We start from the raw sequence: 21,071 nt of genomic DNA on the forward strand, positions 1-21,071 counted from the left end.
AGGGATGTAATGTACAACATGACGACTATCATTAACACTGATGCACGATCTATATGAAAGTCGTTAAGAGAGTGGATTCTGAGAGGTCTCATCACAAGGAGAACAATTATTTTTCTTTTCTTTGTATCTATATGAGATGATGGATATTAACTAAACCCATTGTGGTAATCGTTTCACAATATATGTAAATCAAACCATCATGCTGTACACCTTAAACTTACACAGTGAGGTATGTCGATTATTTCTCAATTAAACTAGAAAAAAAATTTTTAAACAAAAAAACAGTTTTTAAAAAAAAGAAAAACCCCAAGGCAGATTTTCTATGCGTCTGAAAGATGGAGAAGGGAGGCTTAGAGAGATTAAAAGGTCCTGATATAGCAACCAAGCTCTGGGAGTCTGGCTTTCTGATTTCTAAGCCAAAGCTATTTTCACAAGAGCAAAAGGTTTCCTGGAAATGTAGAAAGACGGGGGACACTACAGCTTGCACCCCGCAGGCCTGGCATTTTAAGGTTAAGCCTTCTCCCACTGGCTGGCAGCTCTGGGTTGGGGAAGTCAGGACAAGGCGATGGATAGAAGGGATGTCTGGGAAGAATATTCTTGGTTTCTGATTTTATTCCGTGCACAAGCCTTCATCTCGAACCCACCCAGGTGCTGGCCTTGGCCTGATTGCTTCTAGCTGGCACTGAGGCACAAGGCCAGGCTGGACCTGACCTCGATGGCTCCCTTCCCCACTCCAGCTAGCTCGGGCGCTGCAGGGACACACATGGTTGGCTAATTCCCCAGCCCGCTGATGCTCTCTCCAGTGGGGGTTTGCCTGGAACGAGGCTCCATCCAAAAGCACCAAAATCATTAAACAGCCAGGCAAATGGAATAAAACTCCCCAGGAGCCCTGGCAGCCGGCCCAGGCTTCAAAGGTTGCCATTGGAACCCAAAACGAATGTTTAAGATCCAGCCAAGTTCCACCGCCTGCGTGGACTTGGGCAGCCTCAAGGAGCCCTCTGGAGGAGAGGCTGAGATGGGGGTGACGCTGCGGGCACTGGGCTCTGCCAGGAGAGCCCCAGGGTGACAGGTGTCCGCTTCCATCTCCTGGCCTCTTGGCTGGAGTTCTGCCTCTGCCCACATCCAGGTTCAATGCCGCGATCCGCCGAGCCCTCACTATGTGCCGGCACTGTGCTAAGCACGTTACATACATTATCTCCTTTTGTCCTCACAACGCTCTGAGAGGTGGCAACTGAGATCTACAAACAAGTAAAAAGGAGTTAAGTAACTTGTCAAAATAGGGAACGGTCCTTTATATCGAACCCACCAGCACGCTCTGTTGACTCTGCCTCCAATATTATCTTCCACTGAGTTCCTTCTCTGAGACCCTTCCGCCATCTCCCGGATCCACCTGGACCAGCACCACAGCCTCCCAGATGGTCTCCTGGTTCCCCTTCTGCTCTCCTATAACCTATTCTCTACTCGACACCTGGGACGATATTTAAAAACATCATCCAGATCATATCACTTCCTTGGTCTAAACCCTCCAAAGGCTTCTCAGTGCACTTGGAAAAAACTACAAGCTTCTTATCCTACAGATGCGACTCGATCTGCCTTCTGCTACTTCTGCAGGCTCACCTTGCCCCGAACATATTGGGGTAACGTGGGCGAACAGAGAAAGGACCTTCTCGCTATTCCAAGTGTGGTCCTCAGCCCAGCAGTGGTGTTGCCTGGAGCTAATTAGAAACACAGGGGCTCAGGTTCCATCCCAGACTGTCTCAGAATCTGCATTTTAACAAGATAGTCAGGTGATTCACATGCACACCAGAGTGCAGCGGTTAAGAGTGAGGGAGGTTTGGAACCAAACAGCTTGAGTTGGGAGCTCGGCTCAACCCCTCCCCAGCTGGATGCCTGCACAAGTGAGCAGTTAGCTCCCGTGTGGTGAAGAGTTCACCTTCCCCAAAGAGAGGGCCGGTCTTTGCCCTTGCCTCCTGGGAGGCGATCTCCAGACGCCTGGAATGTTCTGCAGGAGCGCGTCTGTTTGCCTGGGGCCTCTGGCCATGGGACTGTCTACCAATGCGATTTATGACGGCAGCTTTAGGGCCACGCAGTATCAGTCCAGACCTCTGGAGAAACTGATGACTAAGGTATGAGCTGACTTCCAGGAGACGCTGGAGACGGAGGGTCAGCCACCGGACAGTATGTGACCGAGCTGCAATAAAAACTCTGGACACCAAAGGCTTAGTGACCTTCCCCAGCGGGCAATACTCTAGGCGTATTGTCATACTTAGCAACTGGGAGGAGCTAACGCCATCCCTGACTCCATGGGGAGAAGATGATTGGAACTGGTCTGAGGTGAGGGTGGTCCTGGGGACCCCTGAACTGTGGCTGGTTTCTAAAGTGAGGCCAGTCTTGTGGGGACTGTTCTCTCAGACTTCGCAGTTGGCTAAACTCATTGCACTTCCCTTCTCTGAGCTTCAGTTTCCTCACCTGAAATGTAGCCATAAAACAGACCACACCATATATGTTTGCTGAAAGATCAAATGAGATAATGAACCCACAAGAGGTTCATGATGAATATAAGTACTACTGTCCCCATCGTTCAGACAAGGAAACTGAGGCTCAGAGAGGTAAAGCAATTTGCCCATAGTCACACAGACTGTGAAGCCAGGTCTGACTGACTTTAACCACAGTGCAATACTGCCTCCTCATGACTTGCTAATGCTTTCTGGGAAGGGAAGGACAGTAGTGGCCCTACTAAATTGGCAGCCCAGCAACCTGGTAAGGAACTCCCCCAATCTTTTTACTCTCTGTTGCTCCGACTGCGTAATTTTTCTTGATCTGTCTTCAAGTTCACTAACTCTTTCCTCTCTCATCTCCATCCTGCTATTGGGTTCATCCAGTGAATATTTTATGTCAGTTACTGTATTTTTCTATTCTAAAATTTCCATTTGGTTCTTTTTTATCTCTTCTATTTCTCCATTGATCTGCTAATAGTCTCCATCTTATCAGTCTCTTCCAGAGGGTTCACCCTTACTTCTTGGAGCATGGTTATAATAACTGCTCTACTGTCTTTGTCTGATAATTCCAATATCTGGGTCATCTTGTGATTGACATCTGCTACTTATATGTCCTCTAAGAACTTGTTAGATTTTGCTGGTTCTTTGTAAATCAGATAATTTTGGATTGCATCCTGGACATTTTGAATATTATGCTATGAGATTCTAGGTCTTGTTTAAATCCTATTGAATATGTTGATTTTTCAGTTGTAGCAGGAAATTAACCAGGGTAGGGTCAGACCACATGTCCTAACCTGCCTTCTGCATGTTGTTATTCCAATATCAGTTCAGTTTTTAGTCTTTGTAGTTCATATCTTTTTTTTTTTTTGAGGAAGATTGGCTCTGAGCTAACATCTGCTGCCAATCTTCCTCTTTTTGCTGAGGAAGATAGGCCCTGAGCTAACATCCTTGCCCGTCTTCCTCTATTTCATATGTGGGACGCCTGCCACAGCATGGCTTGATAAGTGGCGCGTAGGTCCGCGCCCAGGAATCGAACCAGCGAACCCCAGGCTGCCAAAGCAGAGTGCATGAACTTAACCACTGCTCCACTGGGCTGGCCCACCTATATGTCCCTCATGTGTGTCCCCACGGGGCCAGCTTGGGACCTGGGTGGCAGTCTACCCTGCAGTTCAGGTCTCAAAGTCTCTCATAGACTGTTGAGAGTCATATCCACTCACGTGCAGCTTGGGAAGGAGCCCAGGAGTTCACACACAAGTTTACAGGGTCCCTTCTGGAACTGCCTCCTCCCTGCAATCTTCCCCACACCCTTGCTCCCAGGGGCCCATCTGCATGGTCGCCTGGCTAAAAGTGGAGGCTTTAGTCTCCCCGCTCTGCCTCTCACTTCCCGTGACTGGCTCTGGGTCTGGAGCCGAGTCACTGCTGCCAGCTCCTCTTGCACGCTGCCAACCCCAGGGCACTGTGGGGAGCACAAACCGGTCTGCTTCTGTGGCTGGGTTGGCGCAGCTCTCCTGTCAGTCCCCGGCTCCTGGACACTGGACCAGCCGGCAGCATTGGGGTGATGGTGATCAGGTGAGGGAGATGCTGGGGACACAACCACGGGCAGCTGGGCTGAGCTATTAACCTCAAAAGTGCCAGGGTTTCAACTCTTGCGCCCACTCTGATTATTAAAACAGCAGGTATGGTTTTCCAAGTGGCCTCTTGTGGGATGGATGGGTCCACATGCTGATTTGCCTTTAATTCCCATAATAGGAACGGTTTGCAGCATTTTACACAAGAGAAAGGTGGGACTCAGAGAGGTAGAGTCATTTGCTTGAAATCACACAGCTGGTTAACATTGGAGTCAAGATTCAAACCCAAGGCTGTGTAATTCCGGGGTCCACTCCTCTATGGCAGGGTCCATCAATCACCACCATCACCACCATCATCATAGCTGGTATTTATTGAGCACTAACTATGTACAAAGCACTCTCTAAAGCTTTCCCAAGTACTGAGATTGGAAGCCAGCCCTGGAAGTCTAGTGGTTAAGATTCAGCTCTCACTGCTATGGCCCAAGTTCGTTTCCCAGTCAGGGAAGCATACCATCCGTTTGTCAGTCGTCACACTGGTGGCTGCGTGTTGCTGTGATGCTGAAAGCTGTGCCACTGGTATTTCAAATACCAGAAGGGTCACCCATGGTGGACAGGTTTCAGCGGAGCTCCCAGACTAAGACAGACCAGGAAGAAGGACCTGGCCACCCACTTCCAAAAAAACTGGTCATGAAAACCCTACAAATAGCAGCAGCGCACTGTCCGATACAGCGCCAGAAGGTCGGAGGATGGCGCAAAAGACCAGGCAGGGTTCCGCTCTGCTGTCCACGGGGTCCTGGGAGTCAGAATTGACTTGATGGCACTAACAACAACAATTGAGATTGGAAGGTCATAACAGAGGAGGAAACTGAGGTTCAGAAAAGGGACATCACTTGCCCAAGGTCACACGCACTTGCCGAGTGGTAAAGGTGACATTTGAACAAAAATCTATCTTACTCCAACTCAAACTCTAAATGGCTGTGCAACCTTCTCTCTCGGCGGAGCTGGGCCTCATGCCCAATACGTGGGGCTGGGAGGGGAGAAGACAGAGACGAGGCGTGGCATGCGTGGGCTGGGGCCAGATGCTGGGGGACATGTCTTGATCTCAAGCGAGTTTCTGGCTCTTGCAGAATGGCTCTGCCCCTCTCGACTGGCCTCCCCTTCTCTCTCTGCTGGGAACCCTTGGCTTCTGCACCATTCTGCTTCCCAAACCCCAACACTTTTAAAGCACGTCTTCTGGTGCCCATTCAACCCTGGGGACTTCCCAGGCAAGAGGGTGGCAGCAGTGTCCTCCAGACTTCCCATCTCATTCTCTGCCACGCGTCCCCACCCATCTCATCTCACCAGCAGATTCAATTAACCAATTTGATGCTACAGCTGCAGAAAGCCAAGCAATTATGGAAAACAGACCAGGTGCCTTGGAACTCCCTCTCACAGACGGGCCTGGGAGGCCTCCAAGCCGACAGCGGGGTGGGGGGAGGCAGAAGAGCATAGGCAGATGCTTGCCAACTCAGGCTGCACAGCGCCTGCGGAGCTTCGAAAAATACAGACACCGCCCCCATCACCACCAAATACAGATGCCCTGGCTGATTCAGTTGCTCTGGGCTGGAGCCTAGGCGTCAGGATTTTTAAAAGATCCCACGTAATACTAACGTACAGATGGTTACAGTTGGAGTTCTAGTGATATGCAGCACTAACAATTACTGCTGGAGGGTTCGAGTCTTTCTAACAGGTGGAATGGCTGCCACTCCCCTTGATGCCCTTCCTGGGTCTTCGATGTACTTGCTCCCCAAAGCATGGTCTGCAGACCTGGAGAGTCTGCATCTCCTCGGCACCGTTAGAAATGCAGGATCCCAGGTCCCACCCCAGACCGACTGAGTCAGAATCTGCATGTTAACACACCCCTGGGGGATGCCTACGCTTGTTAAAGTTTGATGCGCTGTGTGCTCTAGTCCTAGCTAGAGACACTAGGAGTTGGCAAGAAGCCAGGACTGTCAGTCACTGCCTGGTTTTCCTTCTCGGGTGTTCCACAGCTGTCCCACACTGGTTATCACTGATGCCCCCCTTTAAGCTTATGCCCAGGTCACTGCCGCAGTAGCTGCCTTGGGAAACCCTCACAGGACACATGGGCAGCAAAGTGTGGGTCTTCCCTGGCAGCCCGTCAGCTCCCGGGGTGAAGGGTAAAGTCGGCCTCGATTTCTCTTCCAGATCTCCATTTCCCTTCTGGGCTGGAGCCCTGCCTGACCCGTCCTCGCTCCCTGTACCCTTCAGTTCCCAGCTCCCATGTCACTTCCTCTCACTCCCCTGACGAGGTCAGGCACTCTGCAGCACACCCTGCTTCTCTCCTTCATGTCCCTTAGAGCAATTCACAATTAAATGGTTACTGGTGTGGCCCTGGATCAATGTCTGTCTGCCCCCTTGCTAGAATTAAGCTCCATGAGAACATGTGCCATGAACGTCTGGTTCCCTGCTGAATTCGGAGCATCTAGACAGTGCCAGGCCCACATGGTAGGTGCTCAAAAAAATTTAATCCATGGGCACCGACACTTGGGGGCTGGGCCCTGCCCGCTCCCGCCCCTGTCATCACAGGCTGCCTGAGGCCGCAGGCCCCGACTCCTGCTTCCCCCAGGCATGAGGAAACCTTTCCTAAGCCAAGCGTTTCTTGACTAAGTTTGCCGGATGAATAGGAGTTTTGAATGCTTCTCAGAAGGCCGGGAAGCCCAGGGCACTTAGGGGAAACTGAGGGAGTTGGAGAACTAGAGGATTCTGACATAGCATTCGGTTCCTTCTAACCTAGCGATTTCCCTTGAAATTCACCTCCAAGAAGACAGGGGTCTTCCTCTGACGTTGAGGGGGAGGGGACAGGAAGCTGAGACAATACCCCAGCCAGGTAAGTGTGTAAAATGGTTTTCCTTCCCTTTTTGGGTTTTCCACAGAATCTGACTCTAAGTTGACAAAGTGGGTAGAAACATATTATTTATTAATGTATAACTACTCGCCCTTTTCCGGAAGCTTTATGGTGGCATCTGGCTGCATAAATTTGGCGTCTTTCAAGTAATAACAATAATAGCTAAGGCTTACGGAGCACTTTCTCTGAGCCAAGCACCATTGTAAAGCTTTACATACAGTCACCCATTTTGGACTCGATAACAAGTGACTGAAGTAAGGACCAGTGTCCCCATTTTACAGATGAGGGAGCTGAGGCGAAGAGAGGCCAAGATCCCAGGCATCAGGCTCAAGGGTCTGGCCCCCAACCCCACTCTTACCCCTCAGAGTGGCAAGGAAAGGACGGGGCCTTTTCTCAGGGAGAAGAGTCTGCAAGCGTCCCGCCTCAGCCTCCAGGACTACTCGGCTTCGGTGGAGCTCAAACTGCATTTCCTTCCTCTCTCTGTTTTTTTGAAATTATGGTAAAATACATGCAACATAACATTTACCGTTTTAACCACTTCTAGGCATACAATTCGGTGGAATTAACGCAACTCACATTATTGTGCAACCATCACCACCATCCATCTCCCAAACTAAAAATCTTTTCATCTTCCCAAACTAAAACTCTGTACCCATTAAACAATAACTCCCCATTCTCCCCTCCCCCCAACCCGATAACCTCTATTCTTTCTATCCCTATGAATCTGACTACTCCGGGTACTCACATACATGGAATTACACAGCATTTGTCCTTTCCTATCTGGCTTATTTCACGAAGCATGACGTCCTCAAGCTTCATCCATGTTGGAGCACGTCTCACAGTTTCCCTCCTTTTAAGGCTGAGTAACTCTCCATTGTATGGATGGACCACATTTTGTTTGTCCATCCCTCCATCCATTGACGGACACTGGGTTGCTTCCATCTTTTAGCTATTGTGATTAACGCTGCTATGAACATGAGTGCACAGTTATCTGTTTGCGTCCTGTTGTCAATTCTTTTGGGTATATACCCAGAAGTAGAACTGCCAGGTCATACTGGAATTCTATTTTTAATTTTTTGAAAAGCCATCATCAAGCTGCATTTCTTTTTTTCCCCCTACTGCCAATGGCAGCCCGTCATCCAGCGGTCAACTCCATCCTGCTTTCCCGGAGGGCCTATGGACCGCGTGTTGCTAATTCAGGAGTCGAAAAGCAATTTTCCCCCCTCTTTTCTTTTAAACTTCAGCTGCAGAAATCACCTGATTGAAAACTGCAGAGGAACATCCCACACAGGAATGGAAGTGCTCAGACAGCCGGCCCACCAGCTAATTACAGGCTCTTACCAGCATTCTCTGCAAACGCTTAAATTGCAGATCAACCTTACTTTTGCTATGAAGTGTTTGGAAACAAGCTAATGGGCTGGGTTTCAGATCTTGAGCCTGGAGGTGACAGCTCTTTCCCCTAGTTGATAAATAAAGCAAGTTAGAACCTTATGGATTTGAATTCAGGAGAATTGTAGCTTTGCCTAGAGACATACAGCTTAATCCGTACTTCTTTTGTTATTCCAGCCAGCGCCCTTTATGTCAAATGCCACCCCAGCTGCGATTTCCACTTACAGCCATGGTTCTACACCCTGACTGAGCATTAGAAATATCTGGGGTGCTTTAAAAATACAGATATACAGAGAGCGCCCAGGACCCCAGCTTGGTCCAGCTGAATCAGAGTCTCTGGGCATGGGGTCTAGCCACTGGTAATGCTTTAAAGCTCCCCGCTGATTCTAAAGCACAGGCAAGGTTGAGAACCCCTTACTTAAGGGGGCAAAGGAGGCCTCGAGCCTCTGTAATGAATATTTTCAATAGGCTTCTAACTTGAGGAGAAGAGCCCCTGAACTGGGCCCCAAACCCCAATCTTTCAAAGAGAGCAGCAGATCTTCCCTGAATGGAAGCTCAGGCCTTTTCTGACTGGTGCAGTTGACCATTGCCACCTGTAGTGCGGGGAGTCGAAGGGGACACGGATGGGGACGGGGGGTGGGGAGCATCGCTCCAGTTTGAGGCTTCTGCCTTACGGGGTTCACATATGGGATTCAAATAACCTCTGAACTATATGCAAAATTTTCTGTCCTTCTGCATATTTTTGTGGGGAGAATCCTCCAGAGTTCTTAGCACATTCTCTGAAGCTCCGTCACACACCCCTCGCCCCCTGGGACAGAATAACCTCTGCTTTGATCACACTAAACCACATAATGGTATATAACACGGTTAAAAATAAAGAGAGCCATTCGCATTTGCATTGACCTGGAGGGCTGAACACATTCACTATGAATGAAACGAAAGCACAGTTCAGGGTGACGTCCACAGAGCGGTCCAGAAACTTCCACAAGAGCCTGTTTTGTCCACTGCTACGTTCCCGGCACTTGGAAAGTGTCTAGCAGAGGGAAGGTGCTTCATAAACACTTCTTGAATTAGTGAATAACCTTTGAAAGGAAGTGACTCTTCCATATGTGGATGAAGTTTGTGTGAACCAGGATAACTGTGTAATGACGCACCAGGATGCTCAAGGTGGTGACTCCAGGGAGAAGGGAGTGGAAGGGGGATGAGGGAGACGGTAAGATGTCCATTTAATAACAGTTAACACTTATTGAGGGCTGGCCGCGCGCGAGGCACAGCGCTCAGCACTACTATGTGTTAAATCTCATTTAATCCACAGCACCATCCTTTGAGGTGTCCTTGTCCCCGTTTTACAGATGAGAAAACCTAAGCCCAAGGCCACAAAGCCAGGCCCCAGGCCCCAGCTCCACAGCCCGTGCATTTAGCCCCTCTCATCTCCTGATGCCCCCAACACGCATCTTTTGGTGTGTCACTCATTATAACAAGTGAGTACTACTTTTGTCGTAAAATATGAAAGTGTCAGGGCTTTCCCTATGGGCTCTCCATGTCCCCTGGAGTCCCCTCCTGATCTAAACTTGTGACATTAAGCCCTTTATTCTCAGCAGGGGCTTGGGAATCACTGTTCCACACTCGGATCTGATCTTAGCTCAATATAGTTCCCACTGCCTGCCCTCCACCAACCAACGGTTCAGTGGAATCTCTGTCTTCTGTCCTGACCTGAAACCTTGGGGAGAGCGAGGCCCGGGGACAGCAGCCATCACAGGCTGCAGTGATCAGATACGACCATTGTATCTGCTTAGGACAGGAGGCCCCTGATCCCATGCAGACTCTCCGGGAGACAGGCCCTGAGAAAGCCCAGCCCACCTGGGAGGGGTCTCGGGGCACGGAACATCTGCAGTCTCGGTGATGACAAGCAATAAGCCGACGCGGAGGAAGCCTTGCATGCGAGGCTTTTCAGCTACGGCAGCTAAGGATTTTAAACCAGACGGAAGCAGATGAGAGCTTCCAATTACTCTGGACCAGGTCTCCTCAGAGCATGATGTCAGATCCCCAGTCCCAGTACTGCCTCGCCGCTTGCGGAAATGCAGATCCCTTGATCTTTGGAGCTATGGAGAACAGAGCTCAAGCCCTGATGCCCCCAGTTTGAGACCCTGGGTGGGCTGCTTAGGTTTTAAGTCCCTCGCCCGGTAAGTTGATGAGGATGATACTGACCTGACAGGGTGGGTTATGATGAAGATTAGCAACAATAGAGGTGAAGCCCCTGCTGTGAATGGGACCCAGAAAATAATAACTGTTACTTCTAGTAACTCTAACCATGTTGTGGTGGGCAGCTTCTAAAATGGCTCCCAATGATCTCTTCCTGCCAGTACTCGTGTCCTTGTGTAATCTCTCCACACTTGAGTGTGTGTTGGACCTAGTGAGTTGCTTCTAATGAACACAAGTGATAGGATGTCATGTCCGAGATTAGATTTACAAAGACTCTGGCTTCCATCTTGCTCACTGTCTCTTGCTCCCTCACTTGCCCACTCTGATGGAAGCCATCTGCTCTGTTGTGAGTTGACCTAGGGAGAAGCCCACGTGGTGAGGAGTTGAGCAAGGTCACTGGCCAACCCCCAGGACAGAACTGAGGCCCCCAGTGCAACAGCCTGCAATGACCTGAATCCTGCCAACAACTACGTGAGTGGGCTTGAAAATAGATCTGAGCCTTCAGATGACACTGCAGCCCTGGCCAATAGCTTGACTGCAGCCTTGTCAGAGAACCTAGCCAGAAAGCAAGCAAAGCTACGCCTGGACTCCTGACCCACAGGAACCATGAGACAATAAACGTTCATTGTTTTAAGCCACTAAATTTTGGGCTGATTTGTTATGCAGCAATAGATAACTAAGACACCCTGGAGACAATAGATTAAATTAGACACTGGAAACAATAGATTAAGTTCAACCAGAGAGTGGCACAGGAAGTGTCTACCTAAATGCTATATCCTCTGGGAAGTCTTTCAAAATCCTCCTCTCTGAGTTAGGCGACCCTATTTTTCAAATGTTTCCCCAGCAGACTATAAGCTACTCGAATCATCATATCGTCAGAGCTAACACAGTGAGTACTTCTTCACAACAAACTTATGAAGCAAGGACTACTATTGCCCCCATTTTATAGATAAAGAAACTGAGGCTCAGAGGGGCTCCGGAACTTGCCCAAGGCTTCATGGGCAAGTTATTATGTGGAAGTGCTGGGAAATCTGGCTAAAGTTTACATTTGTAACAATTATGCTATATGGCTCGAAGAGTCTTACCCACGTTCACAGATGGTAAGTAGATTCAGATTCAGGTAGCTGAATACTAGACATGGAGTTCTTAAACATTACCCTCTCTGGGTGTCTTCTATCTCTAGGCAATAAGTTGAACGTGCCTCACCTGGGATTCATCAGGGTCTGGAATGCCACCTACCTGTAAACACGAGGCTGGCATTTTCCAGTTCTTCTTGGGGAACTTTGAAGCTGAAGGACTCATTGTAGAAAGGATCAATTGTGCCTCTTAAGAAGGATGTCTTCTTGGTTTTCACAAGCTTGAGTCCATGAACCAGTTGGATTTTCACAAAGGGGTCTGAGAACGGGACACAGCGTGATAGAATACTGGAGATCATGAAACCAAATCCATCCATCCATTCACCCATTCATCCTCCCAACCATCCATCCATCCTTTTACTTATCCACTCTTCCATCCATCCATCCATCAGTTCACCTATCCATGCATCATTTCACCGGCCTTTCACCCACCCTCTCTTCCATCCATTCTTCTACCCATCCAACTATCTAGCCATCCATCTGCCCATCTCTCTTACAGCCCAACCACCTATGCATCCTTTCATCTCTTTTTCCATTAATCCATCTCTCTTTCCATCCATCAGTCCAGGCATCTACCCCTTTCATTCATCCATTTCGCATCCATCCATCTGTTATTCATTTCTCCTTTTTCCCATCCAATTGCTTATCTGCCCATCATTTCTCTCATCCTCCAGCCATCAAATATTTACTGAGCTCCTCTCTTGCATCAGGCATTGTGTTCATTTTACAAACGAAGAAACTGAGGACTCAAGACGAGAAATGATTTGCTTAAGATCTGGCTAGTGGAGGAAAAGCCAGACCAAGAGCCTGTCCTGGCTTTCTGTCCCTGAGAACACATTATCATGTCAGTGAGCCCATAGCCCATACACAGGAGAATAGAGATGGCAGAATTATAACTATCATTCTTAGCTCACTTTACAGTTTACAAAGAGATTTAGGTACGTGATCTAATTTAATATTGTTAAACAACCCAATGAGATGAATACTGTTATTATGTCAATTTTTCAGATGGAGAAATTGAGGCTTACAGAGGTTAAGTAACTTCTCCAAGGCCACAGCATTTGCAGGCAGTAGAAATAGGATTTGGTTCCAGGCAGTTTGACGCTGAAACTCTTAATCATTTTATCATACTGACTATCCTTTGTGGTGAGTCTGAAACGCTGCAGCTTTAATACTGTTCTCTCCACGGGTTCTTTTCAGATCTGTTTTTATAATATGGTTTTTGAGAATGCAAGTTGTCTTCCAAATTCAGCTGTCACCTTATAGCGAAAGTAATTTATTTTAGCTATCGCACTTAGAGAGGACAGCATTTCCACCACTGAGCTGAAGAGATCCCAGCGACCATGGCTGCTTTCAAAGTAATATCCTTTGCTGGCATGAGAGAAGCTACATACAGATGGAATGTAATCTGTTCCACTTCATTAAAAGTCATGTTTGAATTGGTTGGCTATAAAGTAGACACTTTAAGTACAATATTCTTTTCTGAGCTGAGGTTTATAAAGATTTATACTACACTTGAAGCGAGCTGGGAAAAAACCTCGGGGTCTGTGCATCACTCTTGGTGATTAGAAGGCACAGTCAATGCATACTACTGCCCCCTGGAGCGTGATGTCTCTATTGCAGGCACAGCATCAGGAAAGGCAAGGAACCTCCTTGGGGCTGCGTGTGTACAAGGGTCTAGATTTCAGTAGTTCTCACTCCTGGTCTTGGTCAAATCCCCACTTTGAATGGGGATACAGAGATGGCATCATTTACCGGCCTCATCCTAAGAGATATCTGATGGTTTATTTTCCCTCTTGAACTAACCTCCTAGTTCTGGATGTTATTTACCCTCACAGGGTCTTACTAATAGTATCCGGGATGCAGAAAAAGAAACCTGGGGCCCTGTGTCAAACAAAAATAGATTGCTTGTTAAAGAAAGAGAGGAAGGAGGGGAACACACTGTACCTGACCCTTGGCTCACATCTGTCTGAAGAAGTTGCTTGGCTCGAATGACATCAACATTGAGTCTCCCGGCACTCGGGAGATAATTCAGTGACAGAAGCAGCTCCCCCAGCTCTACTTCATTCTGCAGAAAAAGGAAGCGGTCAGGAAGCTGCTTTCCTCTTATATCCCCTTTTGCAACCAGCACGCAGGAAATTGATTCCAGCAGCTCACGAACGGGCTTCCGTGGGTGGATCGGTTGACAGTGGGTGCCACTCTCTTGGACTTCCTTTAGCCTCTGCCCCCAATTATTTTCTTCCATCTATCTCAGAAAGTTCTTTCTGCTCTTAGCACACTCAACAGCAGTGACGACACAGTAACAACAAAAGCATCAGTAACGATAATAAATAAATGCTACCTGTCAAGTACTGTGTTAAGCACTTTACATGTAATCACCAGTTCAACCTTCAGAATGAGTCTGTGAGACATTAATATTACTCTCATTTAATAGACGAGGAAATTGAGGCTCAGAGGGGTTAAGGAGCATGTCCAAGGCCACACAGCTGGAAATCAGTAGTGCTGGTATGTGTACTCAAGGAAGCTGATTCCAGATATTCTGCCCACCATGCTAGTCCGCCTCCCAGCAGGACCCCTGGGAGGCAGACTACCCTGCAGGGCAACTCTTTGGGTGAGAAATGTGTTCTCCACCCGCAGTCCACAACAGAGCCCACGCTTCCGGCCTCACCATGGCAATGCTCGGCCTGTGACATCCCTTGTTAAAGGGGACCCATTCCCTTAACGTCAACACTGGCACACTTGTTGGAAATTCACCTAAGCCCCCAGTGCATGACTCCATACTTCCAAAAGTACCTAGAAAATAGGAGCCCCCGCCTTCTCTGTCCCTTTCTAAAAACTTTCTTTTATTGTAGAAAATTCCAACCATATACAAATGAAACAGACCAGTACAATGAATCTCTATCGCCCAGTCATAACAACTTATCAACATTTTGCTGAAGGATGTTTCATCTGGTCTTCGTCCGGACCAGCTGCTATAACAAAATACTGCAGCCTGGGTGGCTAAGAAACAGCAGAAATTTATTCCTCACAGTTCTGGAGGCTAGATGTCCGAGATCAGGGTGCCAGCAGGGTCGGGTGGGGGGCCCCTTCTGGGTCACAGACTTCCCCTTATGTCCTCCTTGTGGAAGGTGCTAGGGAACTCTGTGGGCCTCTTTTATAAGGGCACTAATCCCACTCATGAGGACCCCTCCTTCATGACCTGATCACCTCCCCAAGGCCCCACCTTCTATAGAACACCATCACATTGGGCGTTAAGATTCCAATAAGTGAGTTTGGTGGCAGGACACCAGACACACACACACAAACATTCAGACCAGAGCACAGCTACACCCTGGCTTGTAAAAAAATTTTAGCTGAATATTTTAAACCAAGTCCCAGACATGATGTCATTTTACCTGGATATCCTTCAGAGGGCATCTCTAACTGATAACGAAATTGAAACAAACATTTTTAGTACAGGAAATTTCCAATCGTATTCAAAAGGCAGAAGAGTAGAAGGAACCTCCCCAAATCCACCATCATTCAGCTTCAACAATTATCATCTCATGGCCATTCTTGATTTTCCTATAGTCTTATTCAAGTCCCCATGTTATTCTGAAGTAATGCCCAGATATCATATTATTTTATCTGTAATATTTTAGTATGTATCTCTAAAAGACCAGCTTGATCTATCTGTCTATGTATCCACCCATCCATCCATTTACCATCCATCCATCCAACATCTATCCCTCCTCCATCCATCCATCCATCATCTATCCCTCCTCCACCCATCCATCCATCATCTATCCCTCCTCCATCCATCTACCCATCATCTATCCCTCCTCCATCCATCACCTATCCATTCTCCAGCCATCCACCCATAATCTCCATTCCTTTTGGTGTCAGTCATTTCAGCACCTTAATGCCACGTGGCATCTCTAGAACAATGCCTGGCACATAGTAGATACTCAATAAACATCTGTTGACTGGATAAACAGTCAAACCAAAAGATTTCTGTACCAAGAGAGTTAGTCCCCAAACAAGAAACAACCTTGCACATTAACTCAAGAGGTTGCAAACTGGCAGCCTGTAGACGCGTTCTGTTTGGCCCAGATTATGTTTAAACAGATAAATTACTGGATAATTATGACAAAATTCAAGAATCAAGATATTTCACATTTTTTTAAAATCTGAATTTCTTGCCTTTTTGAAAAAAATGGGAAGGTTTGGCAAGGCTGGGCTCTCATCCAGCCACAGTGCAGTGCTCCCCGTGGTGGGACCTGCCCCCTGTATTTCACTAGGTCCCCACAGGTCCTCCTTCACCCCTTTACATTCCTGCTGTGCTGCCCCGGGCATCAAGCTTCCAGATTTTTTGACAGGAACGGCCAACTCAGTGTTCTGAGTAATCAAAGAAGTTCAGAACCCTTTACCCGGTTGCTAGGGGTTTCCTCCTTGTTCTCGAAGGCCTGGAAAAGGCAGCATCCTCAGGGCATGACCCTGCAGACCTATCTATCCTCAGGCAGGGAATGCTGAGAATTCTGCTGCGCCCAGCCCCAGGCCGGGGAAAAGCCGTTCCCTTCTTGTGGACTCTGATCCTCCCAGGTGACAAATCAGAGAGATGCCTGTCCTGCTTAGGTAATCAGCTTCTCATCTCCTGATGCAGACAGGGGTCAGGACTTGTAATTCAGTCCGCTGAGCCGCATAAACAGGGTAAACAACCGATTCTACAAATCTAGCATCATCGAGGGTCGTTTATTTAGAGATGGGCCCAGCTGAGGAACAATCTAGTATGGCGAGAAAGGAGCCTACATATATAGACCAGTGGTTCTCAACTGGGGACAATTTGGCCCCCCAGGGGACATTTACCAATGTCTGGAGACATTTGGGGTTGTCACAGCTGGGGTGGAGGATGCCGCTGGCATCTCATCGGTAGAGGGCAGGGATGCTGTTCGACGTCCTGCAATGCGCAGGACAGCCCCCGACCCCCAAGCAAAGAATGACCTAGCCCAAAATGGCAACAATGCTGAGGTGGAGGAACTCTGGATAGACGAGAGAAGGGGGCGTAGATGTCTCTTTTATGAGAACAAAAAAAGTAAATGTCCTTTGACCCAATAATTGCAGGAACTTACCCCACAGATGTCCTCACACACGTGTGTCAAGATGTGCGCATAAGGATAATAAATACAATATCAGGACTCTGATGGACTGACTGCGGGCCTACTATGCGCCAGGACTAGAGAGCAAGATACAGTCCCTGCCTTTGTGGGACTTACACTCCACTGGGAGAGACAGACAATAAACAGACTAAAAAAGGCACAAACAGGCGATTTCAGATAATGCTAAGTACTAGGAAGAAAAATCCGGCAGGGTAAGGGAGGTGAGGGGCCTCTCCGGGCTGATGGAAATCGTCTGTATCTTGATTGTGGTGGTGGTTACACGGTGCCTTTGCCAAAAATCAACAAACTACATGTTAAAAATGTATGTATTTATTGTATGTAAATTCTACCTCAACAAAGTTGATTAAAAGGGGGGATCTGAAGTAAGCAATAGGGCAGAACACTAACACCTGTCAAATCTGGGAGAGGGGTACAGGGGTGTTTGTGTTATTATTTTATGTTAGAAATATATATATATATATTTTTTTTTTTTTTGAGGAAGATTAGCCCTGAGCTAACATCTGCCGCCAATCCTCCTCTTTTTGCTGAGGAAGACTGGCCCTGAGCTAACATCCGTGCCCATCTTCCTCTACTTTATATGTGGGACACCTGCCACAGCATGGCTTGCCAAGCGGTGTCATGTCTGCACCTGGGACCCGAACTGGCAAACATCAGGCCGCAGCAGTGGAACGTGCGAACTTAACCGCTGCACCACTGGGCTGGCCCCTTAGGTTAGAAATATTTTATTTAAAAACATAAAATACATATTAAAATGGGAAGCAAGAAAAATCAGGAAGGGTAAGAGAATGGTGACTGATGGGCACATGTGGGAGCTGCTGTGTCAGCCAGGGAGGTCAGGCTAGGCCTCTCTGTGAGGTGGGGGTGGAAGAAGGCTGGAGGGAAGTGAAGGGGTGAAGTGGAGAGCGGGGTACACCAGGCAGAGGGAACAGCAAGTGCAGAGAGGAACAACCTGCTGTGTTCAAGAACAGAGGGAAGGGGCCGGCCCCATAGCTGAACGGTTAAGTTTGCGCGCTCTGCTTCAGCGGCCCAGGGTTTCGCTGGTTCGGATCCTGGGCACGGACATGGCACCCCGCTCATCAGGCCATGCTGAGGCGGCATCCTACACGCTACAGCTGGAAAAACCCACAACTAAAATATACAACAATGTACTGGCAGAGATTTGGGGAGAAAAAAAAAAAAAAGAACAGAGGGAAGGCCAGTGTGGCTAGAATGTGGTAAGACGTGGATTCTGGAAAGGTCCATGGGAGCTAGAGAAAACCGCCCAGTGGCTGACCTAGAGGGCATCTGCCCACCCTCTGAGGCCCTTACAAGAAGTGAAAGGAGGGGTCGGCCTGGTGGTACAGCGGTTAAGTTCACATGCTCTGCTTTGGCGGCCCGGGGTTTGCTAGTTCGGATCTCAGGCACAGACTTACCCATCACTTATCAAGCCATGCTCTGGCAGGCGTCCCACATAGAAAATAGAAGAAGATGGGCATGGATGTTAGCTCAGGGCCAGTCTTCCTCAGCAAAAAGAGGGGTATTGGCGGCGGATGTTAGCTCAGCACTAATCTTCCTCAAAAACAAAACAAAAAACAACAACAACAAAAGAAGGGCAAGGAGGACCCCAAGGCAGCTCCTGGGCCCTCATGGTCTAAGGGCCCTGAAGCCCTTTCTAGAATGGAGACAGCTGCTCTTTCCCTCCCCCAGGGCCACTGATGGACCTTCAACCAGGCAGCTTCCTGGTGCTGTTCCCTCTCTAAGAACAAAGTTTATCATCTCAAGAAAAGCAAGGCTTATTTATCCCTCCTTCCCTTCGGAGGACACAAGCTCGCTGTCCTCCCCAGGTCCACCCCACCCCCAACACAGTCATATCAAGGTTTTCATGTTGCATTTTCCAGGGAAGACTGCCATTGACCTAGCCACTCTCTCTCTCTCCTCCTCGTCTTGGGAAGGATCAATTTGCCAGCTAGTTGTCTGGAATTCCAGCAACAGTTGGTAGAAATAAAAAAGAGGGGTAATTGAGCAATATCGAAGGGTTTGCTTATTTATCAAACATTTATTCAACAGTTACTGTGACCCAGGCATCGGGGACGTCGTGATTGTGCCAATTACAGAAAAGCTTTATTGAGAAGTCACCCTGGGCCAGGCACTGACGCCTGCACACTGAGGCGGGATCTCACTTCTTCCCCTCAACCACCCCAGAGGTTCTCATTTGACAGAGGAAAGAAGTCAGGCTCAGGGGAGCGAGTGACATGTGCTCAAGATCCTAAATGGGGACAGGATGCAGGCGTTAACTCTTACACCGTGGTGCTGGAAATGGAAGCATCCCCAGCATCAACAAGTTGCTCTATCGGGGGAGAGCAGGAAGATATAAAAACACACCAAAATTCCAGGGGCCTCACACTCACTACGATGGCTATACACAAAACAACCTAAACAGTCTGGCCGTTCCTCAAAAGGTTAAACAGAGAGGTACCATACGACACAGCCATCCCACTGCTGGGTGTACACCCAAGAGAACAGAAAAACTGGCACACGGATGTTCACAGCAGCTCTCTTCACAACAGCTCATCACAACATGACACTGCTTGGCACACCATGCTGTGGCAGGCGTCCCACATATAAAGTAGAGGAAGATGGGCATGGATGTTAGCTCAGGGCCAGTCTTCGTCACCAAAAAAAAAAAAAAAAAAAAGGTTAAATGGATGTTATGTGAATTTCACCTCAAGTAACAACAAGTTATAGGTCCTAAGTGTTAATGAGCCATGTGAACCAGACCTAGTGTAAGACAGACTGAATGAAGTATAACACATTCTTGGGAGCAGTGTGGTCAGGGAAAGCTTCATGGAGGAGGCATTTGAGTTAAATGAGTTTAAATACTTGAAAGATAAGTAGGATGCGTTAACTAACCTTATCATGGTAATCACTTCAAAATATATACATGTATCAAATCACTGTACGCCTTAACTTACACAGTGTTGTACGTCAATTATATCTCAATAAACCTAGAAAAAAGATAAGTAGGATTTTGTCCAGCAAACATTGCAGGGAACAGCATTCCATGCAGATGGAACAGAATCAGGGAACCCTTGGATGCAGACCCCTTATCCTCTGTTGCTCTGGTCCTGAAGTTCTTGCTTTCACAACACAAAGTCCCAAGTAATTTGCTATTCATAACAAAGTAGCCAAAGATGGTTAATAACTTGGATTTCTAAAATAAATTAGTGAGGATTCTCCATTTAAGTAACATTGGCCTCATTCATGTGTATTCTTGGTCGGTTGGTTGTTTTTTAAGTGGGAAAGACACTGCTGGCTTCCCCCTTAGGTGGAACAGGTGTGTGTTCTGGGCCCCCTAGAAGCAGGGGATGCCCCCAAAACTCCACTTAAAATAAAAGAGAGAGAAATATATTTTTTGGCAAGAATTTGATATTTCAGAAATACTAGTGATGTCATCCTTGTGGAAAAATTAGAATGCTGCTGGGACTTATAGTTGAGAATTATTATCTTGAGCGACATATAAGGAAAGGCTCCCTAATTTTCAGGGCTTGGCACCTCAAGGTTGGATCTTAACCCAGCCCTGGAGAAAGCGGAGGGTCCACACAGACATCAAAAGCTGCAGCTCCAAACGACCTGAGGGCAAAAATGGTCCTGCAGGTTTGCTGAAGCCAGTGTCTTCTTAGGCCCTTTTCCCTAGAAGAGGTATGTGATGCGAAATTTAAAAGCTGAGCAGTGGGGGCCGGCCCAGTGGCACAGCAGTTAAGTGCACACGTTCCGGCCTGGGGTTCGCCAGTTCGGATCCCAGGTGTGGACATGGCACCACTTGGCAAACCATGTTGTGGTAGGCGTCCCACATATAAAGTAGAGGAAGATGGGCATGGAGGTTAGCTCAGGGCCAGTCTTCCTCAGCAAAAAAGAGGAGGATTGGCGGCAGATGTTAGCTCAGGGCTAATCTTCCTCAAAAAAAAAAAAAAAAGAAAGAAAAGCTGAGCAGCAGCCAGCTAGGAAGGAACTTAGAATATGAGAACAGAAAAAGCAGGACCATCTAGCTCAGTGGCTCCCCCACCCGTCCCTCACCCGCAGGATCATAGAATTTATGACAATCTTTGTGGACACCCATGACCTATCGGTACATTAACCTTACATCAACCTGGGGAATGGTGCCCTGCCCCTCCCCCTCCAGGGACATTTGACAATGTCTGGAGACCTTTTTTGGTTGTCCCAACTGGGAAGGGGGTTGC

General features: G+C 47.9%; 1 protein-coding gene across 17 annotated transcripts in view; it reads right to left on the minus strand.

Annotated features, from left to right (window-relative positions):
• SYT17 (synaptotagmin 17) overlaps positions 1–21,071 on the minus strand; it is a 105,658-nt gene that overhangs the window by 44,868 nt on the left and 39,719 nt on the right. For all 17 annotated transcript variants that reach the window (XM_046668456.1, XM_046668453.1, XM_046668454.1 and 14 more), the window contains 2 exons: positions 13,646–13,766; positions 11,802–11,957 (listed from right to left, as the gene is read on the minus strand). In XM_046668456.1, coding sequence (XP_046524412.1) covers positions 11,802–11,957; positions 13,646–13,766 — 277 coding nt within the window. The remainder of the gene's footprint in view (positions 1–11,801; positions 11,958–13,645; positions 13,767–21,071) is intronic.

Source organism: Equus quagga, chromosome 7 (genome assembly GCF_021613505.1).
Source record: "Equus quagga isolate Etosha38 chromosome 7, UCLA_HA_Equagga_1.0, whole genome shotgun sequence".
Classification (NCBI taxonomy): Eukaryota; Metazoa; Chordata; class Mammalia; order Perissodactyla; family Equidae; genus Equus; species Equus quagga.